This window comes from Antechinus flavipes, chromosome 4 (genome assembly GCF_016432865.1).
Source record: "Antechinus flavipes isolate AdamAnt ecotype Samford, QLD, Australia chromosome 4, AdamAnt_v2, whole genome shotgun sequence".
Classification (NCBI taxonomy): Eukaryota; Metazoa; Chordata; class Mammalia; order Dasyuromorphia; family Dasyuridae; genus Antechinus; species Antechinus flavipes.
In genome coordinates, this window is record NC_067401.1 from 362,846,547 (window position 1) to 362,864,718 (window position 18,172).

The 18,172-nt window shown below is 34.3% G+C and overlaps 1 protein-coding gene across 1 annotated transcript in view; it reads right to left on the reverse strand.

The window, feature by feature from the left end:
- Window positions 1-5,013: 5,013 nt before the first annotated feature.
- Window positions 5,014-18,172, reverse strand: part of DYNLT2 (dynein light chain Tctex-type 2) — a 30,741-nt gene continuing 17,582 nt past the window's right edge. Inside the window, exons 3-4 of the mRNA XM_051993708.1 lie at window positions 11,431-11,589; window positions 5,014-5,183 (exon numbers count right to left, since the gene is read on the reverse strand). Of these exons, the coding sequence (XP_051849668.1) occupies window positions 5,073-5,183; window positions 11,431-11,589 (270 nt within the window). The 3' untranslated portion in view covers window positions 5,014-5,072. The remainder of the gene's footprint in view (window positions 5,184-11,430; window positions 11,590-18,172) is intronic.

The window sequence follows — 18,172 nt, forward strand, 5'->3', positions numbered from 1 at the left end:
TACATTCTAGTAAGGGAAGATATATTTATGTAATATATTATTATATTCTCTACAGAGACTAAATTGGGAAATCATGAGAAAGAATACTGCTAGAAAAATCACTATAACTTCCTTTGTGGTAAACAGTGTGAAGAAGCATTGTACAAGAGTGTCTACACATATGAAAGACATTGTGGCAAGAGGTCAATATTTATTTCAAAGTTCAAATCATGGCTCTTCTATTTATTATTGATATTACTTTGGGAAAATAATTTTTCTTATTTATTCTTGATCTCCTTATTTGTAAAATTAAAAAAACTAAAGTAGATACTTTCTAAGGTTCCTTCCAACTATAAATTCTATGATTCTAATAAGGCACCAGAGCTCTGAGTTCATTTTATTTTGCACCATTCAATGGCAATGTTTACAGGGCTAGTATTTCTTACTTTTTTTTCATAAATAGCTATTTGCTCTCATTACAAACCTTCAGGAAAAGAATGAATAGAAATGTATTTTGGAAGAAAACAGTAGTATCCCCTAAGTTTAACCAACAAAAAGGACTTACATTAATTATGCAAACTTTATAAAACTTACAAATCCTGTTTCCCCTGTATCTTCCTTGACTATATATTAGACTTTCATCCTGTTTCTATTGTCCTTATTTAACTTGAAGAAGGATGTAAGGGAATAAAGATGTATATTGCATTTACTTGATTCAGAAAATGTTGTAAGGAAACTATTAATGTGATTAGAATGGACCCTTAGTTCAAAGTTAGTAAAATTTTCCTCATATGTGATTTATATTCCTCCTACTGCTAGTATAGGGCTGTTTGAAAAACTTTACAAGCTCATCTAGGCTGCTTAGCTTTGTTGGAGAATAATGTTAATTGAAGTAAAAGGTGGAGATTTCAATTTCTTTATAAGCAGAGTATATGTCTGTTTTATTAACAGTCAGAGGCTGTCCCGGTGTTGTCAGTAGTCATATTCCTTTCATTATTCATTCATTCAACCAACAAATGTTCGGTGTTTACTCTGTGTAAAACACTATACTAGGCACTACAGGGGGACAGAGAGCTGAATAGTTCCTAACTTTGGGGAGCTTATTTATGGCCTATGAGGAGGTAACATTTGAAAGTTTAGTGAGTTATCTTACCAATAAAGGGTCAGAAAGGGAGACTGGTTAAGGAAGTAATATTGACTCAGTGGAACTCGTCAATTTGGAAAACTAAAATAGAAACACATAACTTGCAAATAAAGGCAAAAAGTATTTTCCCCATGTATGAATGACAGCAGTTTCTTTTAGGGCTGGGTTTTCCAAATCTGAATATTATTATTAATCACTTTCCATGATTACACATTGTAATGTCCCTAGGGCACTGAAGTCCTCTATATCCTTTGCCACTTAGGAATTGTACACTTAGCAATTCACTGACAGTTTGAGCTACTACTTCACTGGCTGTTTCATTTAAGTTACTCACATTTGTCCCAATCAGTTTTAGGAGTTGAGTTTTCTACGCTATTACTTTTCAATTTCTCAAGCCCTTCATATGTAAATCAGATGCTGAGAAACTATGCTTGGATCCTATTTATACTGAATAAAGTATCTTTTCTTTGAGGGACTGCTTTTTTCACAACTTTCTCACAGCTGTCCTTGTTTTTGCCCCTTTCCACATAAAAAATCATCTATCTGCCAAAAGGGCCATTCTCTTAGAAGCATACTCTCTCATTTGACCTGCCCTATAATTTGATGAAATAGATATTTACTCCCATGTTTCACTGAAGTTGTGAACTCATTAATGCAGATGCTTCCTTGAACTTTATTGCAATTCATTCTTACTTTCTCTTTTTGCACAATGCTATCCATATCCTTTCATAAAATCTCCATGCAAAATTTACCAAATATTCATCTGTTGAGGAACTATTCTCCAGGCCTTTTCTCTCATTGACAGTGTGTTAAGGACCAAGGAGCAGGCCTTCACAGCTGTAAATCCTAACATCTGAAGGTGTTGCAAAGCAGCCTTTACTGACACAGGTGTTGTTTGTGGACTGGGAAATAAATTGGAGATAGAGGAAGAGGAGAGAGGTCAGACAATGCAATTGCCTCTGTCTCCTTGTATCATCATCATCATCCTCTCACATGAAGAGATCCATTCTATAGGTCTGTCTGAGTTAGACCTCCAGCAGCCACTGGCAGGTAGCTCCCATATCACAACATCAGGGTACCACAAAATTCTTTGGAGATAGTGATCTCTGTTTTACAGAGCTGATCAAAATATATGATTATACTAGACAGACCTCTAGTTTTTGCCAGTATGGGTAATATTTTAGTAACTACTTATAGCAAGGAAATATTTATTCTTATGCTTTCTAATGTTTTTGTTTCCTCTCTCACTTAGCAGTTTATAGGTCACTTGAAAGCTGCCATTGAAGTGAAAAATCACAACAGTATGGGAATTCAAGGGTGGGAGAGGGCTATTGATCCTTTTTTTTTTTTCAGTTCTAGCTCAGTGCTTATTGGATATCAGTTCTTCCATATCCCTAGCTTAGCACAAGACTCATTGATTTTCCACAACACAAACTCGCTAGTCATTGATGGTAGAAGTAGGCCAATGAAACCTCCATTTATTTGGGCATGCTCTATATAAATGCACCAGAAAGAGCAAACTCAAACATGCTCTAAAGACTGGTTCTCATTGGCTACTTTCCCTGTTATACTTGGATTTCCTTTTTTAAAAAATCAGTTTTTATTGATGTCTTTTATTTGAAGCAGCATAATTTCCCTCATCTAACCCACTCCCCATGTTAGAGAGCTATCCTATGTAATTAATAAATTGTATTTTTCTAAGGGGATATATTTAGGGCATAGTGGAAAGAACACCAGATATAAAGTCAGGAAGATCTGAAAATTCAAAACCAACCTCAGACACTTACTAGTTATGTGACCCTGGAAAAGTCACTTTATCCTTTTCACTTGTTTTCTTTTCTGTGAAATGAGCTGGAGAAGGACATAGCAAACCAGTTCAATATATTTGTCAAGAAAACCCCAAATGGGGTCAGGAAGAGTTGGACAGATATGAAATAACAAATAGTAGCTGTGAAAGACATGGCTATGTGGCTTTCCCTAGTAGCACTCAAGCACTCTGCAAGAGAGCAGAAGTGAAGGTGACCCAAGATTGAAAACTGACCATAAATGATAGTAGGGCAAAGGGTAAAATGTATTCAAATGTGAAGAAAAGTATCCATTTAAATCGGTCAGTTATTGAGTAAAAGCTATTGAGCCCAGAAAAGAAGTGATAGGTTGGGAGAAATGATAGTAATAGAGATACTGGAGGTCATGGTAAAGATACAGATTTATGAAGAAAAAGCTAAGTTAGGAAATTTTGTTCATAGAAAATATGTATGAGTTGAGGTTGTGGAAGTGGGAGTTATAGGCATGGATATCTAAGATGGAGGGAAGATGTTTTGTAGAAGTTGAAAGGTAGATGTTTAGAGATAGAGGTGGAGGAGTCAACCAGCTATTAAACTATTTGAGAAGAAAGGAAGAAAGAACACCTGGAATATGGTACATGAAAGCCATAAGGTTCTGGGATGGGTGATAGAGACAACAGAGACTGGATCTGGAAGTAGCACATAGCACTTCTTTTCCTGATTAAGTGGTTAAGAATGCAGTGTCTTGTGAAAAAAGTCAGCTTTCCATAAGAATCAGAAAATAGAAAATGACACAAAGTTCAGAATTATGGGGACTTTGCCAATGTATAGTAATGTAATAATGTGAGCCAGAGCCTGGGAATGTGACCTCTGACTCCACAGAGAATGTAAACTACCTTGAGTAAATGTAAAAAACTACCTTGAGTGCTTGCTTTAAAGAAGCACTATCTATCCTGTGGGAAAACCTATACCCATGGCATGATGCTTTGTTTCTATGTAACACCTGGCCTGCCATAGGACAGATGGGTGGGAGCTATCACTCTGTGTTCCTGATGCCAACAATTGGGTCTAATGAATAAATTCCCCCAATTAACTTTAATAAGTTATTTATACTACCAAGCTAGCATGTGACCTTTTTTTTTTTTAAGTACCTTAGTAATTTCTTGGAGGGTCTGCCATTCTACAATTGTCATTATCAGTGCAGAACAGATCATGCATCCTTACAAACAATAATAGAGTGGAAATTCTATGGTGGAATTAAAGGAGGCAGGACAGGGTAGATATGAAGGAAAGTAAGGCTAAGGTGGATGGCAATCAATGTACAGGGAGAGATAGCAGGAGAGAAGAGTTTTTATTACAATGCATTCTGAATATCATAAATTGAGGACACATATTTGGAGTGCATAGCTATCACATTAAATGAAAGAAGATCCAAAAAGATCACAGTGGACTGGAACAAATAAAATGAAATTTAATGGATAGTCTTCCACTTGGATTAAAGAAATAAATTTATTGTATAAAGATATTTTATATTGTATATTGTATAAAGATATTATATAAAATATATGTATAAAATGGAGAGGATATGACCAAATAATAGTTCATGTGAGAAAGATCTGTATCTTTTAACGGACTACAAGTGCAATATGAACTGACAGTGACATGGTATCCAAAAAAGCCAATATGATATGACTCTCTTTTAATATGAGATATAGGGCCTAGAATGAAGGAGCTGATTGTCTTACTGAAATAAGAAAGGGTAGGCAATTGGTCCAAATCTGTACTGATCTTATAATATAACCTGCAAGTTGATGTTTGAAAAAAAAATCCCTATCGATTTACTTTTTATTTCAGTATATTTAGTTATGAATAAATGAAAGTCTCTAGCATATAGGCTAAGTGAAAGTTAACTGATGATTAAGAAAGTATATTTGTAAATACTTTGCTTAGGAAAATAATGTAATATTACCATTTATATTCATAGTGATCATATTTCAAACTGGATGATTTCTCCTAAAAGTAAGAACATATAAAGTGGTCTTCTGTGACAGATTTTTCAAAATATTTGCATAGCAATTAAAAGGATTGCTAAATAAACATTAGCAATACATATACAATTCATTTATTTAATCAATAAATGTCATAAACATAGTAGGTATGATAAGCTATTCACAATAAAGTGCATATACTAAGGCCAATGCAATATAAGTTTCGGTTTCATGTTTAGCCTCTAGCCAGGTGTCCCAAGCAACATCCCAGATCCATCTGCTAGAAACCTGTGAAATGAAAAGACCAAATACCAATTTTAGATTTTACATTTTCAATTTAATAAATATTGAGGTGAGATGGAAAATACACACAGATTAAATCACAGATCTTATAAAATGTTGAAGTATAGTCTTAATTTTATTGGTGTTATACTCTTTATATACCATGTACATATAATCCCCAATATAATCAATGGATGCAATTCTTTTATTTTATGAAATTTGGAATACCATTTCAGTACTATTTACTGTGATTTATAGAAGTTCATATTTGTTTCTCCTTTGTTTTTTAACATATTGTTAAATCTAGACATGCAGAAAAACCTGGCCTTTAATGAGAAGGGGTTCTCTGTTTTCATACTTATTGGCTTGTTAAATTTTTTCCTTCAGGAATCAGAGAAAGAATTTGTTTATGGCTCATAGTTAGGGCCTTCCCTGAAAAAGAATGGAATAGGATGGGGAATTGTATAAAAAATACATTCAATGTGTAATAAATATGAATCAGATTTGGGACAAGTAATTCATTTTTACAGACACAAGAATGGCTAAACAAACAAAAATCCAACAATTCTGTAGAATACACTGACAAAATAGGATTCAATATCTTTTTGGTTCAATCTGCTTGGATAATGAAACAATTTTTTTGCATTAATGCAAATGTTCTGTGTTTTCTACTTTGGCTCCCCCCACACACTTTTCAGTTTTTGTTAGAATGGGAGCTCAGTGAGGTCAGGAATTATTTTATTCTCTACATGAATTTATATTCCCATCACTTCCTGCCAAGTCTGACACAAAGTACTGAGCAAATGCTTTCTGACTTATTCCACTCCAGATCCAACCCTTCTTTGAATTTTAGCCTCAGACACTTTTGCAATCAACTGTTCCTGCTCCTAGCTGGTTCTGATCTGCTGGAGGCCAAGACTGCACCTTTCAAACTCACAAGATTGTTTCTAAGCCTGGACACTTTATTTTGGTGCTTTTCTAGGATTAAGAACAAAGGAAGAAGACTGAAGTGATAGGGAGTCATTTGCATTTAGTGAATGGGGGATTGGTATGTGGAAGTGGTGGTCTGATAAGGTCAGACCTGTACTTGAAGGTGGCCAGTTTGACAGCTGAGTGGAGAATAAATCAAAATGGGGATACTGAGACTGGGAGATCAATCAACAGACTGTAACAATTTGTCGTTGTTTAGTCATTTTTGTTGAGTCCGACTCTTCAAGACCCCACGGATATTAAGGTCCAAGATACAGAGTGGTTTGCCATTTCCTTCTCCAGTGGATTAAGAGAGAGATTAAATGAATTACCCAGGGTCACACAATTAGTAAGTGTGTGAGGCTATATTTTAATTCAGATCTTCCTGACTCCAGGCCTAGCGCTCTATCCATTAAGCCAGGTAGCTCCACTTGCAATAGTTGAGTTTAATCATCAATCAACATTTATTAAATGCTTACTAGTTGCTGGGCATTATGCTAAGCACTGGACAAAGGGAAACAAAAGACATTCCTTGCTCTCAAAGAACTAACAATCAAATCAAATATATGCCAACAAGCTATATCAAGGATAAATAGAACATAATTAACAGGGAAAGCACAAGAATTAATAAAGATTGGATAAGGCTTCCTATAAAAGATGGGATTTTAGTTGGAAATTAAAGGATGCCAGGGAGGTCACTAGGTAAAGTTAAAGAAGAAGAGCATCCCAGGGCATGGAGGACAGCCAGAGAAAATACTTGGAGACAAGAAATAGAGTGTCTTGTTTGTGGAATAACCAGGAGACAGGTTTCACTAGATTGAACCTAGGAGTTAGATGTAAAAAGATAAGAAAGATAGGGGGGAGGTAGGTTATGAAAGACTTTAAATGCCAAACAGAGCATTTTGTAGCTGATTCTGGAGATGACAAGATAGCCATTGGATGGCACTGATAGGGCAGTGACATTAAGGGCCATATGCTCTTAAGAAAATCACTTCGATGGCTGAATGGAGGATAGAGTGGATACCAGCAGGCTCTTGCAATAGTCTAGGCATGAGTTGATATGGGCCTGTATTCAAATGGTGGCAGTGTCAGAGGAGAGAAGGGAGTATATCATTGCCTGTCCCCAACTTATTTTTTAATCTTTTACATATTTATCCCATCTACTGTACACTTAATAGTCCAGGTAACATTGCATTCTTAATTTCTCATACATGTCAATTGATCTCCTAATTCCAAACCTTTCTAATAGAGATCTCCTCTACCTAGAATGAACTCCCTTCTCACTTCTGCTGTCTCTTTGAATCTCTAGTTTTCACTGAATTATCCCCATCTTTCCAGATCTTACCAGTTGTTGCTAGAGCCTCTTCTCATTTAGTTATATCACATCTGTATATGTTTGTATGCATATAAAATTATGTTTATCTCTCCTAATAGAATATAAGCTTATGGAGGACAGGAGTTTTACCTTGTTCTTGGACTCCTAGTACCCAGCATATGGTACTTAATAAATAAATAACTGGTTCCTGAATCCAAATTTCTATCCATTACACCATATTGCCTTTGGTACGAGTCTTTTAAATAGTCTCACTACCTTCAATCCATTCTGTATACCAAGTTGGTTTTCCTAAAAACTCATATTGCTTAAAACATTTAAATGATTTAAGGATCTATACAAACTGGCTTCTATTAATACAACTCGTATTTCCTACTAAATATCATAGAAGTCTCTGTTCCCACCAAATTAGTTGATTCACTAACTCAAACATGGTCATGCTTTCCTGTTCCTACATACTTATTCATATTATTTCCTCTACTGGTATTTTGAATCTTCACCCAATCAAATCCAATTCATCTTCCCTTAAGGTGCATTTTATATTTTCATTTATTTTTTTAAAAAAACACAAAAAATCCCAGGTGATTTACCTGGGATCCATGGAGAGATCTCAGGGAATTTGTAAACTTGAATGGGAATAAAACCACTGCTTTATTTTCCCTAATTTGTAGCTGAAATTTAATAGTTTCTTAAGAATACTATTCTGAGAAGGGCTCCATAGTCTTCATAGATTGCCAGAGGGTGCTCTGATATAAAAAGCTTACAGACTATCCCAAGTGCAAGTGAACTCTTTCTATTCAATTCCTAAAACATATTATTTATCCTTATAAGTAATTTATTATTATTACTATATAATGTTACATTATCTGTGTCAATATAGATACATACATATTTATGTATGTGTATATACACAAATGTATTTATTATGTACTTTGAATGAAGTGAACTGTGAAAGCTGTTTCACAAGATGGAGAAAGTGTTCTAAAGCCTGAGTGAAGGCAGGCTGTGCCCCAGGGCCATATTTCTTTCTCCAGAAATCATGTGTTTACAAGGAGTGGGACCTTTTCTTTGTAAGACTAAGTTGGGGCCACCTTGGCACTGAAACTCCCATATAAGGTAATTTAGTAATCCTAAAGATGAGGTTGGGTTAGAAGTTTTTCCTCATTTATGACTTAGAATGTGAGGTCATTTGTCCTGGCTAATCAGGTTAAAGATCCAGCCTATAGGGAGTGTTAGCTCAGACCCCTATATAATTCTTGTCTGTTAACTGGGCCTTGCCTCTCCTTGCTGCTTGTGGAGAGGAAGATGCCCTTTCTCCAGAGATTGTAATAAAATTCTTTTCTGCTTTTGCCTTAATTTATTTGTGCCAGTGGTCTTATCCCACACACACACACACACACATATATACACACATATACATATACAAATATAATCTCTTTCCATTTAAAATGTAAATTTCATGAAAACAGGTTCTTTAGTTCTCTCTTGGTGTTTTGCAACTAAGTTGCATACAATAAGTGCTCAATAAAAATATGTTAAATATTAAGTGATAAAAATATGACATTTGGCATTATCATGAACTTTATTTAAGAATGATTGGGATGCCTGAGTTAACCATATGGATTACTAATTTTCAAGAAATGCATTAAATACACTCAAAATCATTTAATAAGCCATTGATATAAAGGTAAAAATTTAATAATTGGCTGTATGTGCAATACACTTTTGAGTTTAGTCTGCATTATTAACATTTTCCCCATTATTTTCTTAAGTCTCAAATTTAACAAAACAATGAGTTAAGCTCTGATGTATAGTATGTACTTATTTCCAGGGCATAAATGCACACATTGAAAATTTAACACCTTTTGTAAGCCAGTAAAAGTTGTATCTAGCCTACCCTTAAATAAAATTATACTAAACATAATTTAATCTTCATTTGATGATTCTGAATTATGTAATATCTAAGAAGTATCATTAAAATAACCTAAACATGATTTAATTAGCATGGATAATTTGTGTGGAAATTCATTTCACTGAAACAGATCAGTAACTCATCTGTCACTTTTAGAATCGGAGAATTGCTTGGGACACTAAGAAATTAAATCATCTAATTCAAATCACATTGCATATTTCAAAAGCAGGACTTTGAACTTTAGACTTTCTGACTTTAAGAACTTTTTAAAAATTATTATAGCTTTTTATTTACAAGTTATATGCATGGATAATTTTACCCATACTTAACACTGTACACCAAGATAAGGTCAAAATGGGTTCATGACCTAGGCATAAAGAATGAGATTATAAATAAATTGGAAGAGCATAGGTTTTACCTCTCAGATCTGTGGAAGAGGAAGGAATTTATGACCAAAGAAGAACTAGAGATCATTATTGATCACAAAATAGAAAATTCTGATTATATCAAATTGAAAAGTTTTTGTACAAAACTAATGCAGACAAGATTAGAAGGGAAACAATAAACTGGGAAAACATTTTTTACAATCAAAGGTTCTGATAAAGGCCTCATTTCCAAAATATTTAGAGAATTTACTCTAATTTATAAGAAATCAAGCCATTCTCCAATTGATAAATGGTCAAAGGATATGAACAGACAGTTCTCAGATGAAGAAATTGAAACTATTTCTAGCCATATGAAAAGATGCTCCAAGTCATTATTAATCAGAGAAATGAAAATTAAGACAACTCTGAGATACCAATACATACCTGTCAGATTGGCTGGAATGACAGGAAAAGATAATGCGGAATATTGGAGGAGATGTGGGAAAACAGGGATATTAATACATTGTTAATGGAATTGTGAATACATCCAGCCATTCTGGAGAGCAATTGGGAACTATGCTCAAAAAGTTATCAAACTGTGCATACCCTTTGATCCAGCAGTGTTACTACTGGGCTCATATCCCAAAGAAATCTTAAAGAAAGGAAAAGGACCTGTATGTGCACAAATGTTTGTGGCAGGTCTATTTGTAGTAGCCAGAAACTGGAAACTGAGTGGATGCTCATCAATTGGAGAATGGCTGAATAAACTGTGGTATAAGAATATTACAGAATATTATTGTTTGGTAAGAAATGACCAGCAGGATGATTTCAGAAAGGCCTGGAGAGACTTACGTGAGCTGATGTTGAGTGAAATGAGCAGGACCAGGAGATCATTATATACTTAAACAACAATACTATATGATGATCAATCCTGATGGACAAGGCCCTCTTCAGCAATGAGATGAACCAAATCAGTCCCAATAGAGCAATAATGAATGGAACCAGCTACACCCAGAGAAAGAACTCTGAGAGATGACTATGAGCCATTATATAGAATTCCCAATCCCTATATTTTTGTCTGCCTGCATTTTTGATTTCCTTCACAGACTAATAGTACACTATTTCAAACTCTGATTCTTTTTGTACACCAAATAACTGTTAGGACGTGTATGCTTATATTGTATTTAATTTATACTTTAACATACTTAATATGTATTGGTCAACCTGCCATGGGCGGGAGGAGAGGGGATGGGGGAAGGAGGGGAAAAATTGGAACAAAAGGTTTGGCAATTGTCAATGCTGTAAAATTACCCATGCATATAACTTGTAAATAAAAAGCTATAATAATTAAAAAAAAAAAAAAAAAAAAAAAAGAACAGGTCTCTTATCTGTTATGCTATGTGACCTCTCAACAAGAGTGCCAAGCCTGGAGTCAGGAAGATCTGAGTTCAAATTTGACCTCAGACATTTACTAGCTCTGTGATCCTAGGCAAGCCACTCAGCCCAGTTTGCTTCAATTTCCACATTTGTAAAATAGGTTGGAGAAGAAAATGGCAAACTACTCCAGTATTCTTGTCAAGAAAATCAGGTGAAATCATAGAGTCATATATGGCTGAAATGATTGAACAATATGTGTAACAAATACAGTCAGTAGAAAAAATTTTCTATACTTACATTTATTGACTGACCAGTTTTTTGAATGAGTATTATTTTTATAATGAATTTATATCGAGAGAAACCAAATTCTTTGACGGCTACTAATATACGATCTGCCAGTTCAAGTGACAAGGAAGAAAATGTTTCTTCATCATACTTGACTTTCTCAAGCTTGTCCTGTTAAAAAAATTTAAAAAACAAAACTTTAAATTTAAATCTAAAAAATTTCAGAAAATCAGAATTTGGCAAATTAAAACCAAAAAATATAAACATATCTACTCTCCTTTAAAAGTTCTCCTATAATAGCATAGAGGTGACCCTGGCTACTTGGGAGGCTATATTACAAGAACTAAGGCAGTTTCTATCAAATTAGAAAAGGTTTCAAATGACATATGACACATTAAGTTTATTTTCTAAAAACCAGCTTATATATAGACACTCATTATCAGAATAGCCATTAAGGGCTGATTTCTTTGTCCTTGATGATACATAATATAGGAAAAACAAAAACAAAACCTACCCACCCCCCCTGAAATGTCCCTCAGTTTTATGTACATAATTTTTTTTCTTTAGCATTAAAAGTGTCAGGTTGCATAAAAGGGATGAGTGAGTATTAAAAAATATACAATTTTATACTGACTACAAAAATTAATTTAACTGTTAGTACTCCAAACATGAGAGCTTTGTCCAAGGCATATAAACTGATACCAATGGAAGAACTAAGTGACATGTTCAATGCAGTAAAGTATTATCATTTCACCTTGCTGGGTATTGTTTGAGATAAAGTAAGCAAAAAGATCATCATGACAATTATATCTTACATACCAGCATTATTACACTATTTGAAGGTATAGAGAAACTACAAATCAACAGTCACCTAGATTCAAATCAACCATCACCTAAATAGTTGATAACTAATGCAAAAATGGGCAAAGGATGGGAAAGTAAAAAAATATATTGGTAACAGTAAGATGGCCCTTACCCAGCATTATTAAACTGAGAGTGCATAGTAAGTGTAAAGGAAGAGTAGACAAGGAGTCAAATCTATATGAGCACTTGACTGCCTTTGATGGAATCCTCTACATGGAAAAAGATGAAGAATCTACTTCTGGAGAGTCATGACATGTAATAATAGCAGATAGTCTTTGAAAGATGAATAGTTAAGACATTCTATAACTAGTTCTGGTCTGCTAACCACATTGTACAGTCAGAACTAGGTGTGCTAATACATCTCATTCTTTTCTTCATTTGATTTCTTCTAATCTATCAGAATTCTGGCAATAAAAAAAAAAAAAAAGGTATAAAAAGAGAGAGGTGTTGGGCCCTCCCCAACAAGACTGATGTGACTAGAGTGTCTATTCTTTCATTTTAGGTGAAGAGGGCTGGAGATGACTATAATAACTTATGAGTTTTCCCAAGTCCAGAAGTCAAGTCCATGATGGATTTTGCAGGCAACTGGCTGATGATTGAGAAGCAAGGTCCAACATTCAGGACCAAATCCAGTGAGAGTTGAGACAAGGGCTTATCCAACATATATGCCACACATACTTACTGCCACACACACTACCTACTTGGTAGGATCAATGCTGTGTAGAAACTGCCATATATTTATGCCCACTTTCTCCCACTGTCTAAAATGGTAAAGGGGAGAGTGGGCCCCAGATGTAGGTATGTGGGAAATGTTAGGACTTTTGTTTTTGCTATAACTTTATAGCCCTATATAAAAGCTAACCGATGCCAACAGGTTAAATGGAATTGAAAATATAGGGTACTAGTGGATAACTGTGAGGATATCATTCTTGAAATGAAGGTTTGAGCTGACAGAATTAGAGAAGTAAAATCTCAAAATCAGTAGTATCTTAGAACTCTGAAGTAGCTAGCTTTTCCTTTAGAGAGTGAGAACACAGAGTAAAACTCACCACTTTGGAAATTATCCCCAGGATAGAAATAAGAGGCATAAGATTTTGATTATTTAGAAGCCTCACACTTGTATTTGCTTAGAAATTAGAGCCAAAGGCAGCCAATTGGTGCAGTGGATAAACCACCAGCCTTGAAGTCAGAGGACCTGAGTTCAAATATGACCTTTAGAAACTTAATACTTTGTAGCTGTGTGATCCTGGGCAACTCACTTAACCCCAATTGCCTCAGGAAAAAAAAAAAAAAAGGAAAAAAAAGAAAAAAGAAAAAAAAAAAAAAAGAAAAAGAAATTAGGGCCGAGGCCCTCAACATAGCAAACCCAATCATCACAAAAAATAAAATTAATTTTATCATTAATATGATAATATTAATTGACAATAAACTAGGTACAGAAAAGTTTAAATCAACAGTAAATCAGAAGAAAACAATATTGTTATTTGTGCAACATAATCACTATGTCAACATGACATTTTAATCAATCATTTATTAAGTACTTATTATGTGTCAAACATTGTGCTAGACACTAGTGATAAAAATACACAGAAAGAAACAATCCCCATTCTCAAGAAACTTTTATGCAATTGGGGAAGTCAACAAATAATTTATTCACTCTTTTTAAAACATCATGTTTTTAAATCTGAATTTAATATTAAAAAAGATATTCCCATATGAAAAGCAGAACATAAAGATTATATGTAAAAATAATTTTAAACAGCTTACTTTTTTTTAAATACATAAAAAGATAAAGAGAATAAGAATATATCATATATCTACTTAGCATCAGGTACGGAGCTAGTTAAGTAAGCCTTAAACTCAATGTTCTCTTTGGCCAATAAGTCGCAGTTCAAGTCTTAAGTTTGTCGTTGTTTGGGTTTTAATGGCTCAGAGTGGGTGTATGAAGAGACTATTTATGTTCTGGTTAAAACCCTGAGGGCCTTCCCCTTTCATATTGATCTTTCTTTCGAGTAGGTAAAAGAAGCTATCTTTTTGCCTCATTTCTTATGTAACCTTAATCATTTAATAGGTATTGTCTCAGACAAACTGGAAACCTGGTTAAGATCTTAGCTTACAATGGCCAATGACTTTCTTTGTATCCAATGCCATTTCCAATTGTGCTGATCTATATCCTGCCATTGGACCCAGATGGCTTTGAAGGAAAGAGTGAATCTGGAGACTTTGCCTAGCCCTTCTTCATTTAAATCCAATTCACTTTCAAGTCAAAACATAACTTTTCTGTTATCATTGGTCTTCTCTGAAAACTTGAAAGACAAACAACAACTATGTACCAGGTACTGTTTTAAATGTTTTTATAAGTATCTCATTTGATGCTCACAAGCACCCTGGTATTGTACATACTATTATGACCCCTATTTTATAGTGTGAGGAAACTGAGGCAGACAGGTTAAGTAATTTGTCCAGAGTCAACTAAATGTTGGAAACTGCATTTGCACTCTTAATCCTGACTCTAGACCCAGTTATTATATTCATTATTCCACTACTATTCAATATTTCATTTTGATTATTTTATTTTTAGATTCTGCCCAATGAACTTTATTGTGCTTATCTTTATATGGGGCTCATTTGAAAGAAGCTTTAGCCTATGCTTGAATTAGATATAAGTAACAGTTCTTAATCAAAAGGTGTTTTTACTTGGTGTTATTTTTTTAAATTACATTTTATTTTCAGTTCTAAATTTTTGTGTTCCCCCCGCTTTCTCCCTCATTCATTGAGAAAACAAGAAATAGAAAACCCATTACAATGTTTATAGTCAAGCAAAATCATTCTCCATTAGGCAGAAATATTTTATTTTCAAAGCACCAAGTTTCAAAGTTGTATTTCTTGACTGTTTTCTTTGGAAATTCCTTCAGTTTTTTTCTATGCGTTTTGTAAAACAAACAAAACAAGACATAAGTGCTTCTCTTTTTTCTTTTTCCCTTTTTTTTGGTCAGTACTATATCAAGTTCCTCTCCTCCCAAAATTAAAAAACAAAAACCCCAATCTTAGTAATAGATAAGCATAATAAAACAAAATAAATGTGCACATTTGATATGTTAAAAAAAAAAAAAAAAGTCTGATTCTCTATCTTAAGTAGAACATCTCTATCAGGAAGTGGGTAGCACAGTTCCTAATCAGTTACATGCTATTGGTAAAGGCCAACATTCATCAAAGATCTTAAGTTTCTTTTAACATATAAATGATTGAATTATTTAAATTGTTCTCTACATAAATTGTTCTGACTTTGAATAAATTCACAAAAGTCTTCCCAAGTTTTGCTGAAACCATTTGTTTCATCATTTCTTATGGAACAGTAATATTCTATTATATTATTATATCTTAATTTTTTCAGGCCTGGTTTGGCCCTCAGGCCATAGTTTACCAATTTCTATTTTAAGATTAATACTTCTCCCCTCCTAAATTTTAGTTCTCCTCTAATTAAAAAATGGGTGAAAAACATAACATAAGTGATGTGTTTGAGGTTTAGTACCAAATAATAAAGATTGAGGAAGTAATTGGCACCAGGTATGGGGAATTGGCACAAAATGTTGAGGTTTGGTCATGTGAAGAATTCACAATAACTATGCTCTTTAGCAAAAGATAGGTTTATTTAAGAGAATATAGACAAAATGAAAAGATATAATAAGCATCAGGAGTGATAAAAAGGAAACAGATTTGGGAGAGAGCATATAACTAGACAGGAAAGTGATTTTTTAATAACAATGAAAAGACAAGTTCCCTGTGAATGAAAAGACAACTCACAGTTAATCAGGAGAAAGGGAATGCACCATGAGGTAGGAGTACTTCATTGATTGGCAGGCTAAATCCAAAGAAGAGTTTAAGCACCCTAAAATAGTAAACTGGAAGAAGAAAAACCCCGAGGCATGGGGGAGGGTTGGAGAGAATGTGGACAAATTGCCACAATGGGCTAACCCAAAAGGGATTCAGCAAAGATGGGGTGGACCATAGGCAGATTTATAGGGGAAATTTAACCTCCGGTTTTTGATATAACTTTCTGAATAGACACAGTAATGTGGAGCTACCTATGACCTCCACTGAAGATGAGACTATAAACTTTGAAATGATCCCCATCAGTGCCCTTCCTTGCTTGCCTCAGGGAGTAATTTTATCAGTACTTCAGGCTTTCTCTGCCTACCCACCTAGTTACAGCAGGATCTCATCATACTTATATATCCTTATGTGAAAATATCTCTTTCAGTCCTTTATCTCTATAAGGAAAGTGGTAGATTTCTTATCACAAAACCTGTGGAGTGGTTGTTGAGGTCTAGCTTTGGGGTACCTAAATGAAATTAGGTTAAGGTCTAGTGGCAGGTTTGGGGTACAAATTCGGCGCAAGGGGTCTAGTAGCGGCACGAGTTCCCAATAAAAGCATTTATTGGCCCGGAGAGCTAGATTGATAAAAGAGGTTTATTATTGAATAAGCAAAGTTAAAGTATAGGCGAAGGTAGAGATAAGGAGGGCACTGGACAGAGGGTCCAGTGGACAGAGGGTCCTCACATGATAGCCATGTTTGGAATCTCTGCAAAGAGGGGTTCCCAGCATGGCCTTTTTATAATAGGAGACTTAGCTCGAGGAGCTTTCGGGTGTAGCCCCAAAGTTGGCTCAGATCCGGGTGGGGCTGAGAACAGGTCAGATCTTCTACTGGAATTCAAAGGGACCAGGATTTGTGAGTTAAAGGGCAATTTACATTATTAACTAGGAGAGGGTGGGAATCTAGAAAGGAATCTTTCCCACATCATGGTGACTAGTGATTGTGTGGCTAAAGTTTTCAATGTTGTTTTTCTTTAATTACTGGTTATTATTTCTGGTCCTGATAACTTCACTCTAAAACAATTCTTTTCATTATTCCACTAGAATTGTATAATATTCCACTAGACATGCTATATTTTGTTCAGTTATCCAGTTCTTTGTTACAACAAAAATATTTTTGTACATATAGGATTTTCTTTTTTCATTTTTACTTTTGTTATATACCATTGTGGTCAAAGGGCAAACAGTTTAGTGATTCTTTGTATATAGTGCCAAATTGCTTTGTACTATGGCAATCTAAATCCAGAGATTCACAAATGTGAGTTAATGTACCTATCTTCCAAACAATTCTCAAAATAAGTCATTCTCTTTTCAGTTGTTTTGCTAAACTGATGGACATGAGGTAGAACTTCAGTTGTTTCAATCTACATCATTATCATTAATGTTTTGGAATATTTTTGCAAATAGTTTTTCATAGCTTGACATTTATTCTATGAGAATAACCTGATCATATCCTTTTTAGAAATATCTCTAGTTTATCTTCATTATGTATAATGCCTACTTTTGGCATCAGATAAGTTTGTGGATTATGAAAAATCTTTTTATTTCTATGCTTTATAATACTTTAAAATAAGTTTTTATTGATATATATTTTTTACCTACAAACATTAGTTTTTACCCAATATCCCTCTTCTCTTATCCAGAGAGTCCTATCATAAACAACTTTTTTAAAGACAAAAAGAACAGTACACTGAACAATTCTGAAAATATGTGCAATGTGTAATACTTGTGACCTCCCATTTACTTGTTTCTAATTTTCACCATTTACTTTTGATTATTTTGTGTGTGATGGTTCTATTTACATGATTGTATTCATTGTGTGGACTATTTTTTTGGCTTTTCTTACTCTATTTTGCATAAAGGCATATAGATCTTTCCAATACTTGTGCTAAAAATCCTATAGAACATGGGTTTAGAGGGGTCTTTTTTAGTAAAGTAAGTTCAACTATGTCACCCTCTCAATAACTTTCAGTGACTCCATATCAAATGCTGTTGATATTCAAAGACTTTCATAACC